Genomic DNA, 24,997 nt, shown 5'->3' with positions numbered 1-24,997 from the left:
GCTGACAAAGGGACCCAGCTTTAGAAGGGGGAAGGCTCAGGGAACACCCCACAAACACCACAGGATGTTTCAAGCACAATCTACACTGGAGGTTGTGTCCAAATCCACCAGGGCTCCTGCCCAGGCTGAGCAAGAGCTTTCTGACAGATAACAGCTCTGTCTCCCAGAGCTCCCTCCCAGCTCTGCCAGGGAAGCAAACAAAGACCTCAGGCAGAATCTGGCAACACTGCCAGAGCTCATGCCCAAATCCAGGCTCTGAAAGCCCTGTGATTTTAACATGTGCAGGATCACTGGGCCTGAATTGCACCTTTCCTAGGAAAAGCACCATTTGGGCTCCTGAGCCAGAAATAAGAGCAGCCCTTGCTTTTCCTCAGCAGCATTTCCTGCCCATTTCTCCCAGAGCTAAACAGGAATGGCATCTCCTTCACCCTCAGTTTGTTCCCAAACTCTGGCCAGGTCCAGACCTACACTGAACCTTTATTTTCTCAGCTCACAAGTGATGCTGCTGTGGGGAAGCAATTTCAAGCTGGCCTGCCTGAATTTCTGTTGCCAAAGACAGAACAACATGCCAAGAGCACTTTGCTGAGCAGGAAGCTAAAAAAATACTGCAGACCTTTCTTCATGATTCAATTTACCTTCTGGATTTATTTCTGAATCACTGGTGTTTCCAGGTTCTTCCTTCAGAACTCCCACATCCTTTGCCCAATCTGTCCATTTAATTTCCTCTACCCTGGAGAGACAAAATGCAACAAGACACTGATGCCTGGAATGCAGCATCTCAAGCCAGATCTCACTGTCCTGCAGCCTCCCAGCCCAGCTCATCCTGCCAACACCACCCTGATGGTTTGGCTGTAGCAGAAACACCTTACAGAGACTTTTTTTTTCTGAGCAAAGATCTTTTGTAGTTAAAGCTGCATGTTTGTCCACTGGTCTGTTTGGTTTCAAATTCTCCAGCTCAGGGAATGTTCTTAATACAAAGATGACAATGCTGGAGGATCAATTACGTCCCAAACCTCCAGCCTGGCAATCACCAACAAATTTGGGAGTACCCAGGAATGTGTGGCTGAATTCCCAGGCTGTGACCCCACTTCCAGGCTGGAGTGTGAGGGGGATGGTGCCTGTGCCTTACCTGAAACACCACCTCTCATCTTTCTTATTGAGCCCCACGGACATGAAGCAGCCAGATCTCCTCTTCCCACCCTGGCGCCACAGCCAGGCCTTCTCTATCTCCAGGATTGCAATTGCCCTCTGGAAGAACAAACCCACATCAGACAGGGCACAGGCAGAGCCCAGCCCAGCCCTTCCATCCAGCATCCCCTTGGACTTGGAGAACCTCTGTGGAACCCAGCCCCAAAATGCTCCTCAAGTTCTGCCTCGAGCACCATGCAGAGAGTGTAAACACACCCAAAAATGCACTGCCAGGGTGACAACCTTCTGCAGAAGGCACATTAACATCTGAGCTGAGCACAGGCACTGCCCCTCTGGCCCTGTGAGGCCCAGCCCAGCCTTGGGTCCCACCTGCAGCTTCCAGACGCTCTTGCTGTAGCCGGAGATGTCCGTGACAGTCTCGCCCATGAGGGCAATCAGCATGTTCAGCAGCAGGATGTAGGTCAGGATCACAAACAGCAGCAGCAGCAGCATCACAAAGTATCTGAACCTGGCGTGCTCCTGGAAATCCAGGTCCCCCATGCCAATGGTGATCTTGAAGAGCTCCAGGGAGACGCTGAGCAGCCCCCCGTACATGGCGTGGCTGCCCGAGCCCTCCAGCTGAGCCACAGACTTGTTCTGGGACACCGAGGGGGCATCGCCCATCAGGGTCACCAGAGCTGTGGGGAAAACACACCCTGAGCCCCAGCACAGAGCCCTGTGCAGCTCAGCCCACACACAGCTCAGACAGGGCTCACCTGCAGCAAAGCCAAACAGGAAGATCATGTAAACCAAGAGGAAACGCAGCAGGTCTCTCATGATGGTCTGAAACACAAACCAGGGGAGTGCTGTGCTTCACCTCACGTGAGACCACCAGGATGACCTCACACAGCACAAACCAGCCCTCAGCAACACTGACAGCAAGGCTCCCACCTTTTATCCAGTTTAAAAAACTACTACTATGTGTTAAATTACTTCCACAGGTAAATTATATCATTGGCAGCTTAATCTGACAGCACTATGAACTTCTTTGTTGCTCTGTTAGTATGAATAGATCTTTGAAACAAATAAATTCCCTTTTGGGTCCCCACTATGGCTGTTCCCAAATTATTCCAACACACACATCCCTCTCCTTCCCATCTCCATTGGCTTTACACAGGTGGTAACCAGAATTCTTCCCTAGCACCTCATTTCACCTCTGCTTTGCCCTTCCAGTCCCAGGTTCCTCTGTAGACCTGGAAACACCTCCCAGGCCAAGCTGAGCAGCTGCAGGGATCCCCCCTGGTTTGCAGGGCTGGTTTGGAGCTGGTTCATGGCTCACAGGTGCAGCTGCTCCACCTGGGCTGCTCAGTGCCACAAATGAGGGGTTTGCTGCAGCTGTAGTCAAAAACACTGACCTAACCTCTTCCTGCAAAGCTGTGCTTCCACAGGACATCACTGGCAGCTCCTCACCCCCCAAACCTTTCCCTGCAGAGGTTTTCCCAGCTCTGACCTTCTGGATCATGACGCTGTAGATGCCGGTGCGCTGGAAGCCCCGGGTGTAGTAGAGGGTGTTCACCCAGCCCAGCAGCAGGGAGAAAACCATCACTGCCACGTAGTTCTCTGAGCTGGCCCCATACAGCACTGCTGACAGCAGCAGGGAGAATGCCTGGATGAAGCTGCAGAGAAAACAAGAGGAGGTGAGAGTGGCTCACCTCAGCAAAGAGGCTCCTTGCAGATCTGCTGTGCAATAAAATAAAACAAAACATGTTTGAGCAGAGAAACCCCCACCCAGCAGAGCCCACTACAAGAGGCAGCAGAAGTGGGAAAAGAGAGGCAGAGGATCTGTTTTTCCTGCTCTCCAGCCCTGTGGCAGTGTCAGGGCAGCCAGAGCACCAGTTCCAAGCCGAGGATGTGCCAAAGCCCAGGACATACATCAGGATCTCGATGCAGCTGTCAGAGCACATGGTCTTCAGGGACTGGCGCCTCCTCCGCAGGTACAGGCTCTGGGGGAGGAAAATCCACTCATCACTCATCAGAGCCACGGGACAGAGGGAGCCCTGCCCTGCCCAGGGGAAAGCTTTGCTCCATCTGCTTCTCCTTTCATCTTCAAGATCTTCAATTTCATCCCTCCCTGATGAAAAAAGCCCTTATTTATAAAGGGCAAGGAAAAACAAGGGCTGAATCATGGCTCAGCCCAATGTCTTTATTAATAGCCTGCTCTAAATGCCAGGGGTGCATTTTAATACCACAAATCACAGAAGTCTCTCAGAATTATTTGCTGTTGTGGAATTGTGATTCCCCCCTTGCCCAGCAACCTGGCTTGTGACTGCCAGACCACCCTGAGTGTCTCAGAGCAGGATTCCCTCCTGGTGTCAGGGAACAAATCCTGCTGCCTCCATGCCAGTGATTGTCTCCTTTTTTCCCCTGTCTTACCATGAAACCAGACAAGAGATCCCCCTACCTGAGCAAAGATCAGATAAATGCCTCCTAACAAGATAATGATCAGGCCAGAGACCCACAGGAAGCCTCCAGCTGTGAACTCCACTGGGAAGGAAGGCTGCAAGACAAAACCAAAAACACCCAAAGCACTGGAGACAGGCAGAGGCAGTGATGACAGCCACCCACAACTTCTAAACTCTGCTCCATCCATCCATCCATCCATCATGCACCTACCTTTACCCTTAAGGGCTGATAGTATGCAATGGCTGTAAAGATGATCATGAATGACAAGTAGGAGACAAAGCTGAAGTAGAACCTCTTAGAAGCAAATGTTTCCCATTTTTGCTGGAGCAGTTTGTTCAGTGGCTCCAAAACCACCATCTTGTACCGATTCTGTGGGGAAACAAGCAACCAAAATGCACCTGTGTGCCAGCAGGGATTCACCAGAACATTGTCTTTTTAAGGGTTGGAGCTGTGTGGTTTCAACTGGGGAGTTGTTAAGGGGTTATTCAGACAGGTCGTTTAGTGTGAAAGATAAATATTATATAGAAGTCACTTCATCAAGGTATTTGAACAAATCAAAGCTTAACATAACAAAAGGATCAAAATTTCTCTCAAGTTATGGATGCTCAGGGCCATACCAAGCACTTCTGAATAACAAAATCTGCAAGCATTCCCACGACTCATTTCCTTTTTTCAGTGAAATAATCACCGGAAAGCCAACATTAACTTGAAACGCAATAATTACAGAGAGACTATGAAAAAGGACAGAAAAAAAAAAGTGTGATTTGTGGTGAGAGGCTCACTGGGGTGTCACTGCTGTAGGCCAGGATCTCCAGCACAGAGTTCTCCTCGAAGCTGTCCAGGGAGGAGAGGTCGTACAGGGAGACGTGGATGGGGCCGTACGTCCACTCGGTGAACTTGCGGGACAGGTGCCGGTACAGGGGCTCCTTGATCTCCCTCTGGATGATGTGCCTGAAGATCTGACACACACAGCACACAGTTCCCGGGCTGAGGGAGCACCCAGGGCAGCACAGCTGGATTGGTGCCTCTGCAAACAGCTGGAGCTGGCTAAAAGCAGGCGGGCACATCTGGGTGCCCCAGGAGTGGAGCAGGGACAGGGCAGGGACAGCTGAGCTCTGCAGGGCACAGCTGAGAGCTGCCCTCCTCCATGGCAGGGACAGCTGAGCTCTGCAGGGCACAGCTGAGAGCTGCCCTCCTCCATGGCCACCTGTGGCACTGCCCCTGCCAGAGCATCACCACGTTTGGGTGAAGATGCTCCAGCAGCATCACCACGTTTGGTGAAGATGCTCCAGCCCCAAACACTGAACACCAAGGTGCAAATCACACCATCCCTGCCCCTCAGCAGCCCCTCTGGCTGCCCCTACCTCCACTTTGCCTGTCTTGGCAGCCAGCTGCAGGGGGTTCAACCCATCATAATTCACAATCTCCTCCAGTTTGCAGGTGGGGTCGAGCTTCACTCCTGCCTTCAGGATCTCCACGTAGGTTGTGCTCACAAACTTGGTGTTCTCCTCGGTGTCATCTGCAATCATCACCAGGGCGTGCAGCACAGTGTTGCCCTGGGTGTCCTGCTCCTGCAGCCTGGCTTTCTGGTGGGGGTTGTTCAAAAGATAATCCACCACATCCAGCTGGTTGGTGCAGGCAGCCAGGGAGAGGGGGAGTTCACCTGAAGAGATCAGGATGCAGAATTTGGAGGGGAAGCAGAAAGAATTAAACAAAAGGGGGAAAAAAAAACAATCATAGAAGAATATGTTTTATAACTGAAACACAGAACAGGTTCTGCCTCAGTGTCTCTAGATTCTGAAAGGGTTTTACAATAAACAATTATTCTGTTTTGGGGGCAGCTGAAACACTTTCCCCCTGATCTCCCAAATCTGAGCTAGCCAAGTATTGTTGCTTTTCTGAAGCCACTCAGAATTAAACACAAAAACCCAAAGATGATGGAAATGCACAGAGAACACCCAAGATATGAAAGGATTCTGCCATTTAAACAAGCCAAGGGCTTGATTAAAGTTGGCAACAGAGGGGCAAACCCATCTAGAATTAGTGGCATCACGTACAGTATGGCAATAAAAACCCCAGAGGAAATAAAAACCTCACATGACTCACCAAAATAAAAGTAAACTCCTTCTTTCTTCTTCCTGAAGAATTCACCATGGGCTCTGGCATGGACATCAGCTCCATTCTCCACCAGCAGTTTCACCATTTCCAGGCTCCTTTTCTCGATGGCGATGTGCAGGGCGGTCTGGCCTGAGGACACAGCAAACCTGTCACTGAGCCACTGCCAGGGGGACAGCATGGGGTGTCACCAGTGATGGCTGCACAGCCCCAGGGCTGGCTGGCAGCTGAGGGCTCCCAACAAACCCCAAAACCACCAGAAATTCAACCCCAGGGCAGGCAATTCCCCCCGCCTGGCACTGACCCCAAGCAGCCTGAGAGGATTGAGAGAGCTCACAGCACAGCCAAACAGCAGAACTCACTTAACTACAACACACCATTTCTTCTTCATCTTCACAAGTGCTTTTTTACTTCCCCAAGCAAATAATCTCATTTCTTAGGTTATTAAGCATGTATCATTTCTTGTACAGAACAAGGAGGGTAAAACTCAAGGCTGAAGGAGATGCAGAATCAGAAATAAAAGGTGAGTGGGCTGTGAGTGGCTGCCCCAGAACGTTGGGGCTGCAGTGCTGCAGGAGCTCCAGGTCCCCTCTTTTTCCTTTTTCCTGCTCACCCCACAGAATCCTTTACCTCTGTAGAAGCAGTCAGAGCAGGACACGTTGACCAGTGGCCTGGGGTTCTGCATCTTTTGGTCTATTTCCAGCAAGACTGGGATTGTGTCATTCTTCCCATTTTTTAAGTTCAGCAGGGCTTTCATCAAGCAGGTCTTCCCAGTCTTTGCATCTGGCAGGAGGAGAGGATTGAATGGGTGGTGGGTGTGCTTTGCACACAGCTGTGGTGCTTGGTTCACAGCTTAACTCTGAAGGATCAAATCTAACCCTCAATTTAAAGGTTTTTATCAGTACTTTCAGTAGTCCTAAGGCAAAAAGCCTATATTTAATTAATATATTTTTATATTAATATATAATTTAATTGATATATTTAATTAATTGTATTCTCCATTAATATAAGGAAAATAAAAGAAGGCAGAGAGTTGAGAAAGCAAAGAATCCCCAGCCTGCTCCCCTGCTAACCCTGTGAGAAAAAAACAATTCCAGGAGCAGGAATCTACCTGTGTACTCGGAATTGGTGAGGAATTTGGAGTTCCTCCTTAAATACTCCAGCAGCCCCTGCAGTGCCTCGGGGCTGCCCCTGACCACGGCGCTGAACAGACGATCCCTGTCAAAGCGATTCGGGTCCTTCTGGCTGCGGGACAGAGAAAGGGAGAGAATTCTGAGAGCAGGGGCAGGAGAGAGCCACAAAGAGCTCCAGTGGGGCAGAGGAAGGAAGGAGGGAGACAGAGGAGAGTGTGGTGGTGGGGAAAAAAAAAAAAAAACAAACTAAAAAAACCCCAAACAAACAAAAAAACCCAAACAAAGAAAAAACAAAACAAAACAACATAAATTAAAAAAAAAAAAAAAACAAAAAAACAAAAAAACAAAAAAACAAAACAAAACAAAAAAAAAACACCACCCCAAAACCACCCCAAAACAAACCAACAAAAAACCCCCACTGAAGTGTTTTATTTTTGAGTCAAGGGAAAAATAGAGACAGTTATTTCCCAGAATTCTCCCGAGTGGCTGCTCCTTCCATCAGCTGGAGCTGTTCCCAGACCCTGATGTGCAGCCCTGGCAGGGAGCCCCAGAGAGCTGCAGGAGCAGGTCAGGAGCTGGAGCTCTCCCATCAGCTCCCACCAGCCAGGATCAGTGTGGATCACAACCCAAACTGGTCAAACACCCAAAAGTCACTCACTTGCTGACGAGTCCTGGCCGATAATTCAGATTAACCTTGATTTTAGGGGCAAAGTCACTGCTCTCCTTCTGATAAGGTGTCTCCAAAGGTTGTGGCTCTCCTTTCCTTCCAAGTCCTGACCTTTCTTCCTTTTTACTCGGGGCAGGTTTATCTTCCTGGATGCTGTCATCTGTTTCTAGCAATCCTATGAACCTGTTCCTCTGAGCTGGGCCTGGCTGCCCATTTGTGAATTTATCCATGGCCAGCAGAGATGATCCTGCAGATCTAGAGATGTTCCTTGTTGGGTACTAAACCTGCAAGGGATGGGGAGAATGAACACAATTTCCTCACAAACCCCAAAGGCGTTTGGGGCAACACAAAGAAAGTTCCCAGGTTGAACAAGGGTCCCTTGAGAGGGAGATTTGGTAAAACTCTGCACAGGGGGAGTGTTTAAATAAAGGATCAGGGTCCTCAATGGGTTCCAGCAGAGGAGAAGTTTAGAAGCAGCTCATGAAGCACAGGCCACTTGTGTGCAGCACATCTGAGCCCCTGTGTGAGATGACCTCACCTGCTGGCAGCAGCACAGGCTCCTGACATAAAAGGCAAAGAAAGTGGCTCTTTAGGAGCCTGTGGTCGTTGTTCTTGTCTCAGTGCAGCCAGCACAGGCACAGCTGGTCACCAAGTGGCCAAAAAGATAAAAGGTTCACTGAACTGTTCTTTGGAACAGTGATAGGTTTGCCCATGGTCCCTGCTGGCTGTTCAGACAGGGAAAACACCTGCACAAACTGACATTTCATCCTGGGGCAAAATGAGAGGGAAATCCCCAATATTTGGAGCTGCTGGCTATCCATGTGAGCACAGAATGTGAGCTCCCAGCTCCAAGCCCTCTGCCCTGTGGGCACTCCCAGCCCTGGGAGCCTGCACAGAGACAGCTCCACCAGCTCTGCTGCCCACAGAGCTCCAGCTCAGCAGAGCTCCCAGCCAGCCCCTCCTCTCCTCTGATCCCTCCTGAACTCTGTTCTGGCTCTTTGGAGACATCTCTCCCCACACCCAAGGCACACTGCCTGGCCAGGCTGCAGATTCACAAGGTTCATCAATTAAACATCCACAATTACCAACCTGCAGCAGAGCTTTGGTTAATAACTCTTCATTCCCATGCACTCCCTCCAAATGGTTAACAGGTTTCCTCTGAAGAGAAATCTCCCTTGCTACAGCCAGACTCCATAGCCTGCACCAGCAAAGAGGTGAATGGACACAGCATAAGCATTTTGGCTTAGGTTAGGGTGTGAAAAAAACAGCCACAAAACATCTTTATGCAGCTCACAACAAGAAATGCAAGAGCTGATTTTGAGACCAGCTGTTATGATAATTCAGACACTCCGTTTAGTCTGCTCTAGTGACAAACATTCCTCTGACACACCCTTGAATCCCATTTCAGACTCTCTTCCCTCCCCCAAACACTTACTGGTACATTTGCAGAATCCTTTAGAAGGATATTTGCACCTCCATAACAGTTTGCTTGTGCTTTTCTGTCTTCCTCTCCCCAAAATCATTTCTCAGCTGCAGTTTCCATCTCTCCACAGCGCTCAGGAGAGTTATTTATTGGCAGTCTGGCACAGACAGAGCCTCTGGGTTAAAAGCAAGAGCAAAATGCTCCTATAAAAAAGGACCCTCTGATGAATCCACCCACTCTGTGCATCCCTGGGAAGCACAGGGAGCACTCTCTGTGTGCCAGCTCAACCTGCACTTCTCCAGAACTGAGTTATTTCTCCCTGAGACCTCAGCAAGCCCTGCTGTCAGCAGAGCTCAGCACTTACCAGAAGTTGCTGGGAGCTCCACCCAAGAACTGATCTGACAAGGAGCCCCAACGGATCCTTCAGAGGGGAAATCACCTCCCAGCAGAAACCAAGCACCAAGAAGTGTTAACTGGCACGAAGGCAGACCCAAAACCACCTCCAGCCATGGGTGAGCAGCCCTGCAGAGAAGCCCCTGCTCATTCCAGCAGCCTGTCAATGGCACAGAGTGGAGCTCCTGTGTGCTGCTCCATGAGAGAATCCAAGCTCTGTGAGAAGGAGCAGCCCCAGATCCCTGGGATTTACTCAACTGTGTGGCTTTTTGCAAAGTGAAGGAGGGCTTGCACAGGAAATGACTGGCTGGATTTCTCAGAGAAGGGGAGAGCCAATGAGTGCAGTGCTCTTATATGGGAAAGCTGGCTGCCTATTGCAAATTCAGGATGCTTAACCCCTGCCTGCACAGGGAGGCAGCCTCTGCTCCCAGCCCCAGCCCACGAGGCTGTCACAGGCTCCCAGAGCCAGCCCAGCTCAGCAGCAGTGCCTGGGAGCAGCTGAGGCCAGGCTTGGGGTGGGGAGGCAGCTCTGCACAGCCCCAGAGGCACAAACCCCACAAAGTGCAGCTCAGCTGCTCCCCACGGGCACAGAACAGCCCCAGGCCCAAACTCCCACTGGTTACTTCTCTGCTCTAGTTATGAGCTAGAAAAGATCTTGCTCATAAAGATCTCCAAAGGAGAAAGTCTGGGAGAGGTTTCTCCTGGGAGCAGGGATGTCCCCCCACCCCACAGCTGACTGTCCTTGGGCCCACACACCCCGAAACTGCTTCACCTTCCCCTCACAAAACAGGACCCTGGGAAACAGAGGATATCAGCCCACACCTCGAGTTCCAGCTCTCCCTCTCCCAGAGGAGGCACTGGGATCCTTTCCTGCAGGATTGGTGCAGGGTGAGCACCCACTGCCTCAGCACCTCTCCCCAAGGAATGCTGCTCCAGCACTTCCCACCCAAACTCCTGATGCTTTACAAAGCCACTGGTGTGATCTAGAGCTCAGCTGGGAAATCTCATTAATGAGCAAAATGGTGAAGAGCCCTTCCAGTCAACACCTGGACAGCAGGGGGACGTTCCAGGAGAAATCCCAGAGGTGAGGGGACCCCACTTGGTGGGTTTTTTGGACAAGGAGTGTCACAGCACGACACACTGAACTCTGGCTGTGCCAAAGGAGAGCCTGGAGCAATCCTCATCCCACAGGATGCTGTGACACTTCCTTGGAATGTGCTCCTCACCCCCAGGAACTTTCCTGGCTTAAGCTTGGAGTCAGCTGCAGGCTGTGAGACCTCCCTATAAATACACCAATTAAATTAAATTGCCCTCCTCGTGGTTTTGCAGATTATTTCTCAAGATTCCTGTGTTTCAAAATGAAGCTGGTCCAGGGATTATGCAAAGTTGCTTTTTCTTTCCATGATGGCTTCTTAATGATTTATTAGGATCCATAGAACAGCCTATAAAGAAGAGATAAGTGCAAGATCAGATTTAATCTCTCCAACCCCTCCCTCATGCCAGCCTTGCACTGACCTGGCTCAGTTTGCTTCAGCTGGGTAACACTTCATTTACTGTGATATCCACAGAGCTTCAGGCCCAGGAGTTCAGCTCACACTTTTGGTTTTAAATCCTTTTGGGCTTCTCCAGCTTTCCTGGGAGGCATCCCACCACTGCAGCCAAGGAGTGAAATCATAGCAGAGCCATCCCTGCACATCTGCTTGGAATAGCTGCAGGAGGGAGGGGAACGTGCAGCTCTGGGAAAGGAATCACTGCCAGCTCAGAGGTCACAGCAAACAGAACCAGGGGACACAGGAACAGAGAGAAGAAAAGCAGCAATGTCATTTCACCTGCCTGGCAGCCTGAGTTTTCCTCTTGATTTTTGAGGTTTTGTGAAGGAATCTCACAATTTTGCTCATTTTACTCATGAAATGTGTCTGAGTTTCTTCCTGGAAATCTGGGAAGAGAGAAGTCAAACTGCCAAGTGAAATTTCAGGTCAAGTGTTTTTCATTCAATAATATTATCAAATATATTCATTATTATAATTATATGTTAGTAATTCACATCAGGAAAAGCAATGACTGGAACCTGCTTAAGCAAAAGGAAGCAGGAGGAAGATGGTGTTTGGAAAAGATGCAAACAAGAACACTTCCTGAAATATATATATTCTGTGTTTACCTAAGTTTCCATTTTTACCAAATACTGAAAAACATAATAGTATGACTGATACCATGTTTTCAGTATGCTGTAAATAGAAGTTCAAAGTCACTTGTAATTTAGTTACAGGATTGAGCTGTGGCCACTCAGGTGAAGCAGCTCAAAATCATCTTCACAGGAGGAGGAAAACCTGTAATAACAACATGCAAGGCTGGAGAATTACAATTCTCTCAAATACAACAGATAGGCCAGAAAAAAAATAATTATTTGAATGCTGTATTTTCACACTCTGGAAAATATCAAGTACTTTTGCAAGGCTTTTTTTTTTTTTTTTTTTTCCCTTTTTTTTTTCCATGTAATTTATGTAAAAGCCACACTGAAGTGATGAATTTCTTAGTTACAGATGGAAATCAGTACCTCTAGAGAGACCAGCCAGTGCCCAATCTGAAACATAAATATTCTTAAATATAATCCCTTGTCAGAAGTTGTAGATTGATTGAGCTCCCTGGGCTATCACATATGACACTATTTCTGGAACTGCAAGTTCCACATCATAACATTCAAAGGCTCCAATCTATATCCTTCTCAGGCCTTGCAGGGAACCATCCAGCTCTCTTATTCCTAAAATGGAAGTTTCTTTCTATTTGATGTATCCCTTTCTGTAGGATCACAGCCTGTAGGAATGCTCTGCTGACAATCAAAAGAGGAAACCAGATCTAAAATAAGCTGTTTGTGGAGGAACAGTGACATCCTGTGGCCATGGAGCCTCAGGAATTCCTGCTGCTTTTCAAACAGCCAAGTTGGGCAAAGAGCTTAAAAACCACCCTTGGCTGCTGTGGACAAGGCTGCAGAAATATTGAGGGATTTATTCCCGATGTTCACCTGCCTTGACCCTCCCTTTCCCTGTAGGATGATGTTGTGGGGCAGCTGTGAAAGGAGAAAACTCCAAATGTATCCAAACCCAGTATTTAACTTCTCTTTTTATAAGTATTTTTTTTTAAAGCACAGAAGACAAAGCCCCAGAATCTCGGCTGGTTTTTCTTTTTGTTTGTCTTTTTGGGGTTTTGTCAGATTTTTTTAAGGGAGAACAGACTAGAAATTAACTGAAGCAATAAGAAAAAAAGGCCAGTCACAAAACTCAGATTACAGCAGGATTAAAAGATATTACCAGAATCTGTGGTAAATATGGGACCATTAAGATTATCCTAACAGTATAGAGATTCTGGCTAAAACCTGGATTCTTATTTTAATTATGAATAGCTGTCTCTAAGCAGACTTTTGAGGTATCACCATATTGTAGGGATTTAAAAATTGTATTTAAAAAGCATCAATCATTTGTATTGCCTGGTGTCCTTGTTTTGTGGTAATAACTTTGGTGTAAACACTGCATTTCTACAAATCCATATTCACATTTCCTTCTGATTCATAAACATTTCCCTAATTCACATAATTGACTTAAATTGCAAGGATTTTTTTCTTATGAATTAAGAAATCCTTGCAGTCATTTCCTGGACCACCTCAGGCACAGCTCAACCCCAGTTTGACTCAGGCCAAAAAACAGAACAGATCCCTCCTGTCACCTCCCTGGGGTCCCTGCAGAATTCAGATTACTCAGTGCCCACCCCAAACCCCAGGAATGTCAGATTATTCAGAATTTTTATCTCCTGTGGGACTGTGAACTGCTGAGGGACTTCAGACAGGGCTGAACACAGAGCAGGAATAAAACCCCCAGCCCTGAGAGAGGCAGGAAGGGACATTTGAGGTCACCCTGCCCAGCCAGGTGCCTGTCCTGAGCTATTTCCATGGCTCCTGCCCATGGCCTTTCAGTCCCTCACAGGGAAGGGCCTGCACAGCCCCCTGGGCACCCTGCCAGGTGGCTAAACTGCAAAAAGCATGAAAATCCAGAATGCAATTACAGCAAAACTCTAAGGGAAGTCTCTTGTGGCAGAGACAGCAAATGTTTACAGAACTTTGTACTTCTGCTAGCTCAGCAGACAGAAAAGCTCTGCTTTTTCTTTTTTTAAATATATAAACTGTAGATATAACCCTCAAACCCACACTGAACTTACAGTGTGCAGTTTTCTATGAGAACAGCGACTTTATGGCCTAATTTCCTATTAAGTGCAGCACTTACCACAGATGTTCAGTGATGAAATTCAAGAGGAACAAAGCAACTTCCACAGCAGCACTCCAGGGGATAAAGGGAACCAAGGTGGTACCTAAGGCAGCTTTTGGGGGGAAGTGCAGTGCAGCAGCACAGGCTGTGTGCACCCAGATGGGCCAGGAGCCCCATTCCAAGGAGAGCAGCTGCCAGAATTCCATGGGGGAAGACACTGCCAGCCACCCAAACACCTGGGGGAAGTTTCTTGGGAAGGGCATGTGGATATTACAACTCATTCTGAACACCCACCACTGCAGCTGAACCCAGCCCAACCCCACCTGAGCTTCCTTAACTCACCCCATAAAACAAACCCAACCCCAGCTAACCCAGTCCTTAGTGGGAACTCCCTGCCTTTTGGACACTGGTGACTGCACAGAAGTTACCAGATCAGCCAGTTCTAACTCTGCTCAGTCACCTATTCAAGTTTCACCTTCCCACCCACCACACAATTCCCAGTGACCAGCCCTCCCCCAGGCCCTGTGCCAGAAAAACACCCCCACACCCACAAACGGTCCCTTCAGAGCAGTGCCAGGCACTGGAACCCCTCACACCCACCCCAGGGCCACTAGACTCGATTTCAACACACTGCAAGTCCAGAACCTGCAGCAAAACCCACCCCAAGCAATGACCACCACACCTTTCTGTGGGGTCTTCATATCCCACCTGCAAGCAGAGCGCTGCTAAAATCCAGCAAGAAGAAACAACATGGTATTATTAGCACTTAAAAGAGTTTAATCCAGATCCACTTTAACCACAAGGTTGGTCCTCAGCATACATGCAAAGAGGTTTAAACTGCCATGGTAAGAAGCCAAAGCATTTCACTTAATACACCAGTTTCACCTGCTTGAACTGAGACAGACTACAGGGTGTAATGTGCAACAGAAAACTTTATTAGCATTTCAACAGACAGTTGTTCAGCAGTTAATCAAGCTTGCATTAACTTAATATTAAGACATTGAAGAACTACAGTGCAAACACAAGTGCCACTGGCAACCCTGGTGTCAAGCAAGATGCACAACAACTTAACAGCCGCCCCTGAGGCGCAGCACCAGGTGCAGGGTGGACTCCTTCTGGATGTTGTAGTCGGACAGGGTACGACCATCTTCCAGCTGCTTGCCAGCAAAGATCAGCCTCTGCTGGTCAGGGGGAATGCCTTCCTTGTCCTGGATCTTGGCCTTCACGTTCTCAATGGTGTCACTGGGCTCGACTTCCAGGGTGATGGTCTTGCCAGTCAGGGTCTTCACAAAGATCTGCATTCCACCTCTCAGGCGGAGCACCAGGTGCAGAGTGGATTCTTTCTGGATGTTGTAGTCAGAGAGAGTACGGCCATCTTCCAGCTGCTTGCCAGCGAAAATCAGCCTCTGCTGGTCAGGGGGAATGCCTTCCTTGTCCTGGATCTTGGCCTTCACGTTCTCAATGGTATCGCTGGGCTCAACCTCCAGGGTGATGGTCTTGCCAGTCAGGGTCTTCACGAAGATCTGCATCCCACCCCTGAGGCGCAGCACCAGGTGCAGGGTGGATTCTTTCTGGATGTTGTAGTCGGACAGGGTGCGTCCATCTTCCAGCTGCTTGCCAGCAAAGATCAACCTCTGCTGGTCTGGTGGGATTCCTTCCTTATCCTGGATCTTGGCCTTCACATTCTCAATGGTGTCACTGGGTTCCACCTCCAGGGTGATGGTCTTGCCAGTCAGGGTCTTCACAAAAATCTGCATCCCGCCTCTGAGGCGCAGGACAAGATGCAGAGTTGACTCCTTCTGGATGTTGTAGTCAGAGAGAGTACGACCATCTTCCAGCTGCTTGCCAGCAAAGATCAACCTCTGCTGGTCTGGTGGGATTCCTTCCTTGTCCTGGATCTTGGCCTTGACATTTTCGATGGTATCGCTGGGCTCGACCTCCAGGGTGATGGTCTTACCAGTCAGGGTCTTCACGAAGATCTGCATCCCACCTCTGAGGCGCAGCACCAGGTGCAGGGTGGATTCCTTCTGGATGTTGTAGTCAGAGAGAGTACGGCCATCTTCCAGCTGCTTGCCAGCGAAAATCAGCCTCTGCTGGTCAGGGGGAATGCCTTCCTTGTCCTGGATCTTGGCCTTCACGTTCTCAATGGTGTCACTGGGCTCGACTTCCAGGGTGATGGTCTTACCAGTCAGGGTCTTCACGAAGATCTGCATCCCACCCCTGAGGCGCAGCACCAGGTGCAGGGTGGATTCCTTCTGGATGTTGTAGTCAGAGAGAGTACGGCCATCTTCCAGCTGCTTGCCAGCGAAAATCAGCCTCTGCTGGTCAGGGGGAATGCCTTCCTTGTCCTGGATCTTGGCCTTCACGTTCTCAATGGTGTCACTGGGCTCGACTTCCAGGGTGATGGTCTTGCCAGTCAGGGTCTTCACAAAGATCTGCATCCCACCTCTGAGGCGCAGCACCAGGTGCAGGGTGGATTCTTTCTGGATGTTGTAGTCGGACAGGGTGCGTCCATCTTCCAGCTGCTTGCCAGCAAAGATCAGCCTCTGCTGGTCAGGGGGAATGCCTTCCTTGTCCTGGATCTTGGCCTTCACATTTTCGATGGTGTCACTGGGCTCGACCTCAAGGGTGATGGTCTTACCAGTCAGGGTCTTCACAAAGATCTGCATGTTGACCTGCAAGACACACAGTTGTTTCAGCTACAGCCACTTAGTCAAATAAAGCCTTTAATAAGTCTTAAAGGAATTAGTGTTACTATTTCCCACCAGCTAAAATTTTTTACTTTGGTCGTAGGAAAAAACGTGAAATAAAAAAAAAAAACCATCTTACAATTTGATTAACTAAACCTGGCGAAGTTCGCTAAGCTCTATTAGCAGATTATACTCACTAGCTGACCCCAAGACCCTCCTCCTCCATGCCCGCAGTGCAGCAAATGCGGCAGCAGAGCCCCTCGATCTTACGTTCTCCCCCCGCAGGTCAGCGCTGGAACCCCAGAGCCCCCGAGGGCAGCGCTGCGGCCCGGCCGCAGTTGAGCGGCGCGGGGAGCGCCCGTCCCGTCCCGCGGGCCCGCCCTGCGGCCGCGCCGCTCCCCGCCCCGGCAGTGACTCACAGCCGCCTTCCGGCACGCTCGGCTCGGCCCGCGCCATCTTCCCCAGCACGGCGCCGCCTCCCCACACAAAAATTAACGTGTTCCCCCCCACCGCCCTCACCTTCCACCTCAGCTCTCCCCGCCGCGCTTCAGAGCGCTACGCAACACTACAGAACTCCGCGGCCCGCTCCCTCCGTTATCCTGCTGCAAACCGCCCCGCAGCGCCCACCCCGCTGGCTACAGCCCTACCCACAGCCCCCGGGCCGTCTCCCACCCGCCCCGCACCCCCCAATTCCCCACAGCGCACTCACGTCTGCGGCCCTGAGCGATGAAATTCGTTTAAGAATCCAGCAGTGCTAGTCCTCAACTCTGCCGAATGACGCGCACCCTCCCGCATTTATAGGGCTTCTGGCCACACGGACCCCGCCCACCAAAACTAATGTGTCCATCCGCCTCCCAAAGTAGTCCCACAGGAAAAGAGCCCTGTTCTGGAAAACACTCGCCTTTTCCCCTCTCCAATCGCTCTTCCGCAGGCAAAGGGGTCCCAGAGAGTCAGGGAGGGGGATCAGACCCTAAAAAATCAGCAAATTTCTGAGGACGCGGATGGATCTGGAAGCGTTGTCCGCCGCGGCGCTGCGCCAGCCGTTGGTGGCCAGCCCGGGAAGGCGGCGGTGATTGGTGGGGCGGGCGGCACGGCGGGCGCTGATTGGCTGCTCGGAGGGGCAGTTAGCGAGGGGCGGGGGCGGCGGGGGCAGGGAAGGCTCTGGAAGGTTCGGCGCTGCTCGGCGCTGATTGGCGCGCGGTGAGGTCACGCTGTTGCTGGGACGGAGCCGCCTGGCGGGGCAGATTTGGGCCCGGGGAGGGGGGGAGCTGGGGCCATGAGGGGACAGGGTTTATGGTGGGGATTGGGATTAATGAAGGCGATAGGAATCACACTGGGGCTTCTTTAGCTCCTGCCTGAGCCCCAGCAGTGCTCAGGGATCAAGCTGGCACGGACTGGGGGAGAAGCGCACTACAAAAAGCGGGGTGACCCTTGGTGCTGGTGTTTTATGACCCACTGGGGCCTCTGACCGGCCCTTTCCCCAGAATGGCTGAGGCTCCATGGAAAAGCCCAGGACGCGTTGTAGGGCTGCTCCTGGCCTGTAAGGCTGAGAGAGAAAGCAGAACCAGTTAGCAAAATTGTAAAAAAAGCACAATAGAGGAGCGTGGGTGGCTGCTGGTGTGTCACACGAGCTGCCCCAGTCACGCGGCCCGGCCCGAGCTGCCCCTGGAACCGGCTGGAGCTGCCTGACGAGTTAATTCGCTGCATGTGAGGCTGCAAAACAAGCCTGTGATGAAATGCTGACATTTGAAATTCAAATGGTTGTTTACTCGCCTCCAGAACAGGAAGCTTTGATCGGTTATGAAGCAGCCACCTTCTGTGAACTGATGTGGAAACGTGCCTCGGGTTAATTAAACTTCATTATACCTTTCAGACTGGCTCTTAACTCATTTGGTATCGCATTAAAGATGGAGTGCACAAAATCCAAGATGGTTTTAGTGTGTTTTTTTAGCAGCTTTATCTGCTGCTCCTTCAGTGAAGCCAGATGACCTTGTTAAATCCTCCTCTCACAAAACATCAGCACGTGTGACTGGCAAGATTCACTACAGAGCTGCTCTATTTCCCCTAAAAAAACCTCAAACGCAGACAAAAACACAAAACCACAAAAAAAATTTAAAAAACCCCATACCCCAAGAACAAAATCCTTTTGCTTTCCTTTCTCCTAACAGAAAAATTAAAAAAAAAACAAACCCCAACAACAAATTCCTTTTGCTTTCCTTTCTCCTAAAAGGGTTTCTAGCACCTCCTGGTTTGCAGTAAAAAGGAAATAAATCATCCTAACAATAATTACTAAACACAAGACCAGGAAGAGGGGAGAAATAATAACTGGAAAGTTCAGAAAGCTCCATGGCAATAACTAACCTTGGAAATATTATTTGGCTACATGAATTTAGGACAAAAGGCAGAGCTGGGCAATGTCCTGTTGGTTTGCTTTGTGCTGCCAGTTCTGCTCAGTGTTTCCAGCACGGGTTTTGTTGGTGGTGCCAAGGTGGCTGAAGTTTGCTCCAGGGCTGGCCTGTGCTTGCTGCTCATCCCAGGCACCCTTCCCAGAGGAAAGGCCACCAGTGACTAATATTTACAAATATGAAAGGCCACATCTGTAAAGCTGGAGATTAATGTAAAGTCTGGGCATGTTAAAACACACCACACATTTATTAAGGATTTTGGGGTGCATATTTCTCTTTTTAATGTTCCTGTAGATGGAGAAGGAGGAATTTCTGTAATTTTTTTTTCCTTTCTGTGTAAACCAGAAAACACAGGAGCCCTCCCTTGGTTTTGTTCTTTAATATGGCTGAATCTGTGGTGAGGGGACTGTTGTGGCTGTACAAAGCACATGCATCTAACAAACATTGCACTCTCCCTCTGGTTACTTCTGGTGAAAAAAACTTGCTGAGCAGCTGACTCTGAGCTGTATATAAATAAATGCAAAGCTGAAAAACCCAGAAATCTGTATCTTGTGACTGCTCTGACTGCACAGGTGGCTACAGCCTTTGCCAGGGCATGGGGCCTGCAGTTGGGAACACACATTTCTTTTCAAAATTAGGTCACTGGGCAGTGGTACAGAGCAACCTACTTTCAGGAGAGAAGGATCTGGGGTCAGGGAAATGTTTCCAAGGAATCTGTACATTCTGGAACACAAGCTGGGTCTGTTTTTTATGTAGGCTGATGTCCTAGCAACGAGGCATCACTTTTACGTGAGGCAATCTGTTTATCTTTAGCTCCCAGGTTTAACTTGGGACAGCCAGCCAGGCCATCACAGGGTGTGTGGCAAGTCCAGTTACTGTTCTTTGCTCAGACAACGATAGGGCTGCTTGCCAGAAGGAAAAAAAAAAAAAAAAATATATATATACATATTCCTATCTCATAACATTACTCACACCTGCCTCTCAGTGTGTATGATGCAGTATGATTATTTTATATTTATAGGTATGCATCGTTCTATTTACATGTTTACAGTTGTGGAGATAAATATAATTTCCCCAAGGCTGTAGCAGTGCAGTGAGGTCCAGGCTTGGCTCGGGTTCCACCCACGAGACAGACAGACCCATGGCATGTCACTGCTTGTCCCCATGCTGCCAGCCTGGAGGGTTACACAAAGAGTGAGTCAGAATTCAAAGTACTGTGAGATTGACTGTGATATTCTGAGATTACCAAAAAAAGACAACTCCCTCGCTTTGGTTTTTATAGCCTTATGCTAAAAATACCTTTGCTAAACAAAGTTTTTAAGAAGCCACCGACTTCAGGAGCTGAAAGTAGAAAAAATTTAAGAAAAACAAATAGATGGGGAGTAAAAAGATGAAAATTAGTGATACTCCTCTGTCTCCCTGTTTATCTAAAGAGTATTTTAACTTAGTAGGACACATGGATTCAGCTTTCAGATGTGTGCTGCCTCGATAAACAGGCTGGTGACCCAGAGGGACATGTGACAGCTCCCTGTGCCCTGCTGGAAGGAGACGTCCAAAGGGCATTTTGTAAAGGGCTGAAATCACAGGTTGGTGTGTGCCAGTGAAAGCAGCTGCAATAACTCTGTTCTGAAGCTGCTCGTGTGCATCTCTGCTCTGCTGCTGCCCGGGAATGGTTTGGATCCCGTCCAAGCTGCAGTGCGGGCAGGGACCTGCTTTGTTCACCTCTCTGCTGCCTCTGAGCACGCTCAGCTTGTGCTCTCCGGGACAAAGTTTTCCAGCAAAACAGCAAAAAAGCGCCTTGACAAACAGGCAGACAGAAGAAGAAATGGCTGAAGAAACAGGCAGAAGAAAGGAGTCCAAGACCGCTGTTAATCATTGTTAGGATGTTCAACAGACCGCCTGTAACAGTGAACAAAAACAAACACTGTCAAGGCCGTCTGAACAGCCCGGGGCTGTCACCTCCTGCGTTTTGTTTTCAGATCCAGCTTGGGTCCTTTGGCGAGGAAAACGTCTGGAATGTTTCCCCCTCCACCACAGGGAGACAAATCCAAGCGCTGCCATTTTCTCCCCTGAACAAACCACGTACTTTGAACCACCTCAGGTTTTTAAAGTGTGCTGTCGGCTGTACACAACTCCTAGTTCCCTGCTTATTAGATATTAAAAAAAACCATCCACAGTTCCTAATTCTCTTTCACCCACAAGCATGTAGCTGCTTTCAGTGCTGCTTTGGGGATAAAAATGCTCTTCCAGGCAGAGTTTCAATGCTGGCTGTGAGCCAGGGCTGCAGAGCTGAGTCATTGTTATACAAGGGAGCTGAGATGGCACAGAAAAGCCCCTTTGTACTTTAACACTGAACACGTCAGCTGCTGCTGGCCTTTGAGCATCACAAGACACCTACACAGAAGCAACTGTAATTTACTGGACTTTTCCAGTAATTTTACTTTGTCCACCCCGTCATCTGTCTGGATAATTCATCGTTTTCCATTTTGCCTCTCAAGCTTAAGAGCAAATGCATTTTTCATCAAGCTCTTGGCCTCTCCTGGCAAACATTGCACCAGCTTTGGAAACAGTGAAATGAGAGATGTTAACTCTCTGGGCACTGGGAAGGAGCTGCCCAAGTACTCTGACAAGATATTTGACCACTGAAATTTAGGGGTTTCAGCTAAGAATATTTGTGACATTTATCATCATCCAGAGTTCCACTGTAAAGCTCTGGAATTGATAATTTATGTGAGACTCAGTTTTGTGTTCTGAGTCCTTCGTGATAAAATAGGAAACGAATTAAAAAGATAATTTCTTTACTATGGCATTTTGCACTTCCATTTTTGTCCTCCAGTTCTTTATCCAGAAACATCATGGGGGAATGGAATTTAGCTTCTTAAAACAGCTTCTGCATTTAAAATAAAGTGAACTAATTGTGGAGAGGCACAGAGAGTGACAGATTGCAGATATTACATGGACAAACTCACTCCAGTTTTCTCCTGGAAATGCTTTATGAGTGTGTGGAGTGCTGGTGGCTCTGGTCTTACAGAGGGTCATTTGTGTGAATCGACATAAAAGCCCTTAAAATGAGTTCCTAAAATTCCACTCTGGCTTTCAGAGTGTTGAGTTCAGTGTTTTTGGTACTGGCCATGCCCGAGGGGAGATGAATCCCTGCTGCAGCCAACACAGGCTCAGTTTCAGTGCCTTTCCAGTTTCACCTCGATGACTTTTTCCTCCCAAAATATGAGGTGACTGACATGTAATCTGGTTTGTCTAAAGGTCTGGGAGTGGCTCAGATCAGGAGCTGCAGATGAATTTGTCACGCAGGGTGTATTCTGGGTGCTTCCATTAGAATGAGTAACCGGAGCAGAGGATCTCATCAGGGATAACAGGAAATTGTAACTCGGTGCCCTTTCCTATCATGAGAGAGGTGCTGAGCCACAGGATTCTTATGCAAATGCTGGCATGTGCCATCTCGGGAGGCAGCCTGGACATGTTTTTAAAGCTCCTTTCCAGACCCCAGAGAGCTGAAGGATGTTTATTCATCACTGCCCTCTTGCTTTGCCATGTTCCTGGCTCTTTGCCTCTCAAGACTCAGCTCACTTGTTTACATCTTTCCCCTTCTTGGAAAGAGCAAGACATTAAGTCCTGTTGACTACAGATTCTTGATCATATGTCAAACAAAAGAAGTTTCCAGTCCTGCAACACTGGGCACAAAGATTTGTCTTTGGAGTGATTATTTTTTTCCCCAACTGGGTGTGACTTGGACACCTCCAAGTTTTCTACTTTTCCCTGCAATGATAGTTTTACTTGACAAACAGCCTTGGATTTCAGTGTTCAAAAATAAGCTTTTGTAGATATTTACCACTAAAGGGGTGATTTCACATTTTCCTCTTTCTTTTTTTTTTTTTTTTTTTTTTTTTTTCCTGCTGTTGCTTATTTGGTTGATTGTTTTGGTTTTGGGTTTTATTTTGGTTGTTTGGTTTTGGTTTGCTTGGGTTTTTTTTCTTGCTTTTTATGGTATGTACTCTCTTATTTTCAATTGATAACAGAAAAGCTCAGTGGGAATCCTGTTAGAAGCCATTTCTCTGCAAAGCTGCCACAATGACTTCAAACCTCAGGAAGGCCTAAACACAGTTCCAAAGGCACATCCTGTGCTGTCACAGCAATGTTGTGTCTAAATGAGGGCTGTTCATGGCAGAGAAGTGACACACCACAATTCCAGCAGCACCTCGGGTCTGCTGAGCACCTTCCCATCCGTGTTCAGGATGACAGGGACAACCTCGGGCTCATGCCTGTGGATAACTGGCATGGCTGGCTCAGCCCTGGAATCAGAAAATCATAAAATCCTTAAGGCTGGAAAAAACTTTTATCACCAAGTGCAACTGTTAACCCAAGTTCCCCAGTGAACCATGTCCCCAAGAGCCACGTCCACCAGTCTGTTGAACACCTGCAGGGCTGGTGGCTCGAGCCCTGCCTTGGGCAGCCTGTTCCAGTGCCACAGGATGGCCAGGTCAGTGCCTGTCCCTGTGCTGGGCACTGCTGGGGCCGCTGCCCCAGTCCTGGGCGCAGCCTTGGGCCCAGCACGAGGAGAGGGACACGGAGGGGCTGGAGTGTGCCCAGGCAGGAACGGAGCGGGGGAGGGAGCTGGGGGGGCTCAGCCTGGAGAAGAGGGAGCTCAGGGGGACATTCCCCTTCTCTCCAGCTCCCTGACAGCACCGCCGAGCTGGGATCGCGCCTATCCCCAGCTAACAAGGAAGGATGAGAGGACACGGCCTCAAGCTGTGCCGGGGGGAGTTTTACTTTGGATATGAGGACAAGATTCCTTCACTGCGCCTTCCCCTCGTTCCTTCCCGGTGCCGCTGTGTCCCCTCAGCCCCCCCGTGTCCCCGTTCCGCCCCCGGGCCGTGCGTGTCGCGGTGGCGCCCCCCGGTGGCGCAGTGGGCGGCGCGCATGGGGCGCGGCGCGGCGGGCTGCGCTCGGCGCTCCCGGCGGGGCAGCGCGGCCGCGGGCGGGACGCGCCGGGCCCGGGGCAGGAATGCGGGCAGAACCCCGGACGGGGCCAAGGCGGAGCCCCCCGGGCCCGGCGCCATCGATCTGGGGGCGCAGAGCGGGCGCTGGGCCGCGTTCCAGGAGCGGCACCGGCTGAGCTGCGAGGAGGCGGCGCGGCTGCTGCTGGACGCGTAGTGAGTAACGGGGCCGGGGCTGCCCCGCGCTCCTGCCCCAGTCCCGCTAAGGCAGCGCTGTGCGCGGCATCTGCGGGAACGGGGCCGCGGGTGCCATGGGGAGGGTAGCACGCACCACGGGGGGGAAAAAAAGAAAAAAAAAAAAAAGAAAAAGAAAAAAAAAAAAAAAAAAAAAAAAAAAAAAAGTGGTTTTCTGTGCTAAAGCGTCTCGTTTTTTACGAGTCTCCCATCGAAAATGCCCTTGGGGGCTCCGCGAGGCTCGGCTTCTAAATCTCCACCCATTTCCTGCGCTCGCTCTGCGGCACATCAGAAACTGTCCGTGGGAGGCAAAATCTGGGAGGAAAATGTTTTTTCCTTTGCATTTTGCGATTGACCCGCACGGTGACTGCCCAGCTGCTGTGGAGGCGGCTCGGGGAGGAGGAGAAGCACAGGCTGAGAAATTCCTTGGTCATAAAGTTCCTCTGCAATTACAACCCGAAATAAAAGACATTTCAAATATTACATAGAATCCACTTATATCTGATTTCCCCAGCTTTTAAATGCAGGAATATTAATGGTGTTGGAGGAACTATGGGGAATATTGTGGGGAAATTCAGTTCTCAGTTCCAATCAGTTTGTTTTGAGGTGATAGCCCTAGGTTTCTGTGTAGGGTTGTGTATGGACACAGCTGTAGGGTCAGCACTGTGACCTGGAGTGTGGTGGGGAGCTGTGTTGTACAAGAGTGGAGAGTCCTCAAAGTGGTGCTCCTTTCCTTTTCACCATTTTAATTAAACCACAAAAGCAATTGCTGCAGAGGACAAAAGCCATCCTCTACCTCATTCTGACACATGTTATTAAATACATTTGAATGGATACATTTCTTGGTGTTCTGCAACAGCTCAAGACAGAACTGAATTATGTCCTGTATAGCCTTACTGTTCTCTTGGGTAAAAAACAAGAGAGGATGATCCCAAAAGCTCTGCTGTGTCTCTCCAGTGAATACAGGGGTTTGGTGAAGCACACTGGAGGCTGTCACTGTGGAGCCGTCCGCTTTGAGGTCTGGGCTTCGGCAGATCTGCACGTGTTTAACTGCAAGTGAGTTGGTTTGTTCCCTGTTCCCAGAGATGAATGTCAGCTTCTCTGCTTTTCCAACCTTAGAGCTAAAGATGAGACAGCTGCA

General features: G+C 49.4%; 3 protein-coding genes across 5 annotated transcripts; 1 reads left to right on the top strand and 2 right to left on the bottom strand.

Moving 5' to 3' along the window:
• Nucleotides 1-54: 54 nt before the first annotated feature.
• Nucleotides 55-9,777, bottom strand: LOC130266859 (transient receptor potential cation channel subfamily V member 2-like). Of its 3 annotated transcripts, none has more exons than XM_056516136.1 (17): nucleotides 9,294-9,777; nucleotides 8,942-9,104; nucleotides 8,596-8,704; nucleotides 7,498-7,790; nucleotides 6,818-6,951; nucleotides 6,337-6,489; nucleotides 5,698-5,838; nucleotides 4,956-5,254; nucleotides 4,374-4,550; nucleotides 3,802-3,960; nucleotides 3,590-3,685; nucleotides 3,061-3,131; nucleotides 2,639-2,804; nucleotides 1,905-1,971; nucleotides 1,519-1,826; nucleotides 1,130-1,248; nucleotides 55-730 (listed from the first exon to the last, which is right to left on the bottom strand). In XM_056516136.1, exons 4-17 carry the CDS (start codon nucleotides 7,734-7,736, stop codon nucleotides 595-597), a joined length of 2,265 nt encoding a protein of 754 aa, XP_056372111.1. In that variant the 5' UTR covers nucleotides 7,737-7,790; nucleotides 8,596-8,704; nucleotides 8,942-9,104; nucleotides 9,294-9,777; the 3' UTR covers nucleotides 55-594. The 3 variants fall into 3 exon arrangements, with proteins under 3 accessions (XP_056372111.1, XP_056372112.1, XP_056372113.1); XM_056516137.1 differs by having other exon boundaries at nucleotides 8,942-9,086; XM_056516138.1 differs by lacking the exon at nucleotides 8,942-9,104.
• Nucleotides 9,778-14,489: 4,712 nt separating this feature from the next.
• On the bottom strand, nucleotides 14,490-17,372 carry UBC (ubiquitin C). Its single transcript, XM_056516139.1, has 2 exons — nucleotides 16,975-17,372; nucleotides 14,490-16,250 (listed from the first exon to the last, which is right to left on the bottom strand). The coding sequence occupies exon 2, from the start codon at nucleotides 16,242-16,244 to the stop codon at nucleotides 14,643-14,645; it is 1,602 nt and encodes a 533-aa protein (XP_056372114.1). The 5' UTR covers nucleotides 16,245-16,250; nucleotides 16,975-17,372; the 3' UTR covers nucleotides 14,490-14,642.
• A 5,958-nt stretch (nucleotides 17,373-23,330) lies between these two features.
• On the top strand, nucleotides 23,331-24,991 carry LOC130266862 (centromere protein V-like). Its single transcript, XM_056516140.1, has 2 exons — nucleotides 23,331-23,838; nucleotides 24,814-24,991. Exons 1-2 carry the CDS (start codon nucleotides 23,414-23,416, stop codon nucleotides 24,914-24,916), a joined length of 528 nt encoding a protein of 175 aa, XP_056372115.1. The 5' UTR covers nucleotides 23,331-23,413; the 3' UTR covers nucleotides 24,917-24,991.
• The last annotated feature ends 6 nt before the right edge of the window (nucleotides 24,992-24,997 follow it).

The sequence above is a fragment of the Oenanthe melanoleuca genome, unplaced genomic scaffold (genome assembly GCF_029582105.1).
Source record: "Oenanthe melanoleuca isolate GR-GAL-2019-014 unplaced genomic scaffold, OMel1.0 S297, whole genome shotgun sequence".
Lineage (NCBI taxonomy): Eukaryota > Metazoa > Chordata > Aves > Passeriformes > Muscicapidae > Oenanthe > Oenanthe melanoleuca.
The sequence above is the reverse complement of the archived record's forward strand: the minus strand, read 5'-3'. Positions and strand labels throughout refer to the sequence as shown.

Excerpts from the sequence above, each read along its gene's own strand:
- LOC130266859 (XM_056516136.1), bottom strand. The coding sequence starts at position 7,736 with ATGGATAAATTCACAAATGGGCAGCCAGGCCCAGCTCAGAGGAACAGG. Across the intron at positions 6,490-6,817 it reads CACCAATTCCGAGTACACAG|ATGCAAAGACTGGGAAGACC; the intron begins GTAGATTCCTGC and ends TCCTCCTGCCAG. Across the intron at positions 3,132-3,589 it reads TTTATCTGATCTTTGCTCAG|AGCCTGTACCTGCGGAGGAG; the intron begins GTAGGGGGATCT and ends TTCCTCCCCCAG.
- LOC130266862 (XM_056516140.1), top strand. The coding sequence starts at position 23,414 with ATGAGAGGACACGGCCTCAAGCTGTGCCGGGGGGAGTTTTACTTTGGA. Across the intron at positions 23,839-24,813 it reads CGGCTGCTGCTGGACGCGTA|TGAATACAGGGGTTTGGTGA; the intron begins GTGAGTAACGGG and ends GTGTCTCTCCAG.
- UBC (XM_056516139.1), bottom strand. The coding sequence starts at position 16,244 with ATGCAGATCTTTGTGAAGACCCTGACTGGTAAGACCATCACCCTTGAG.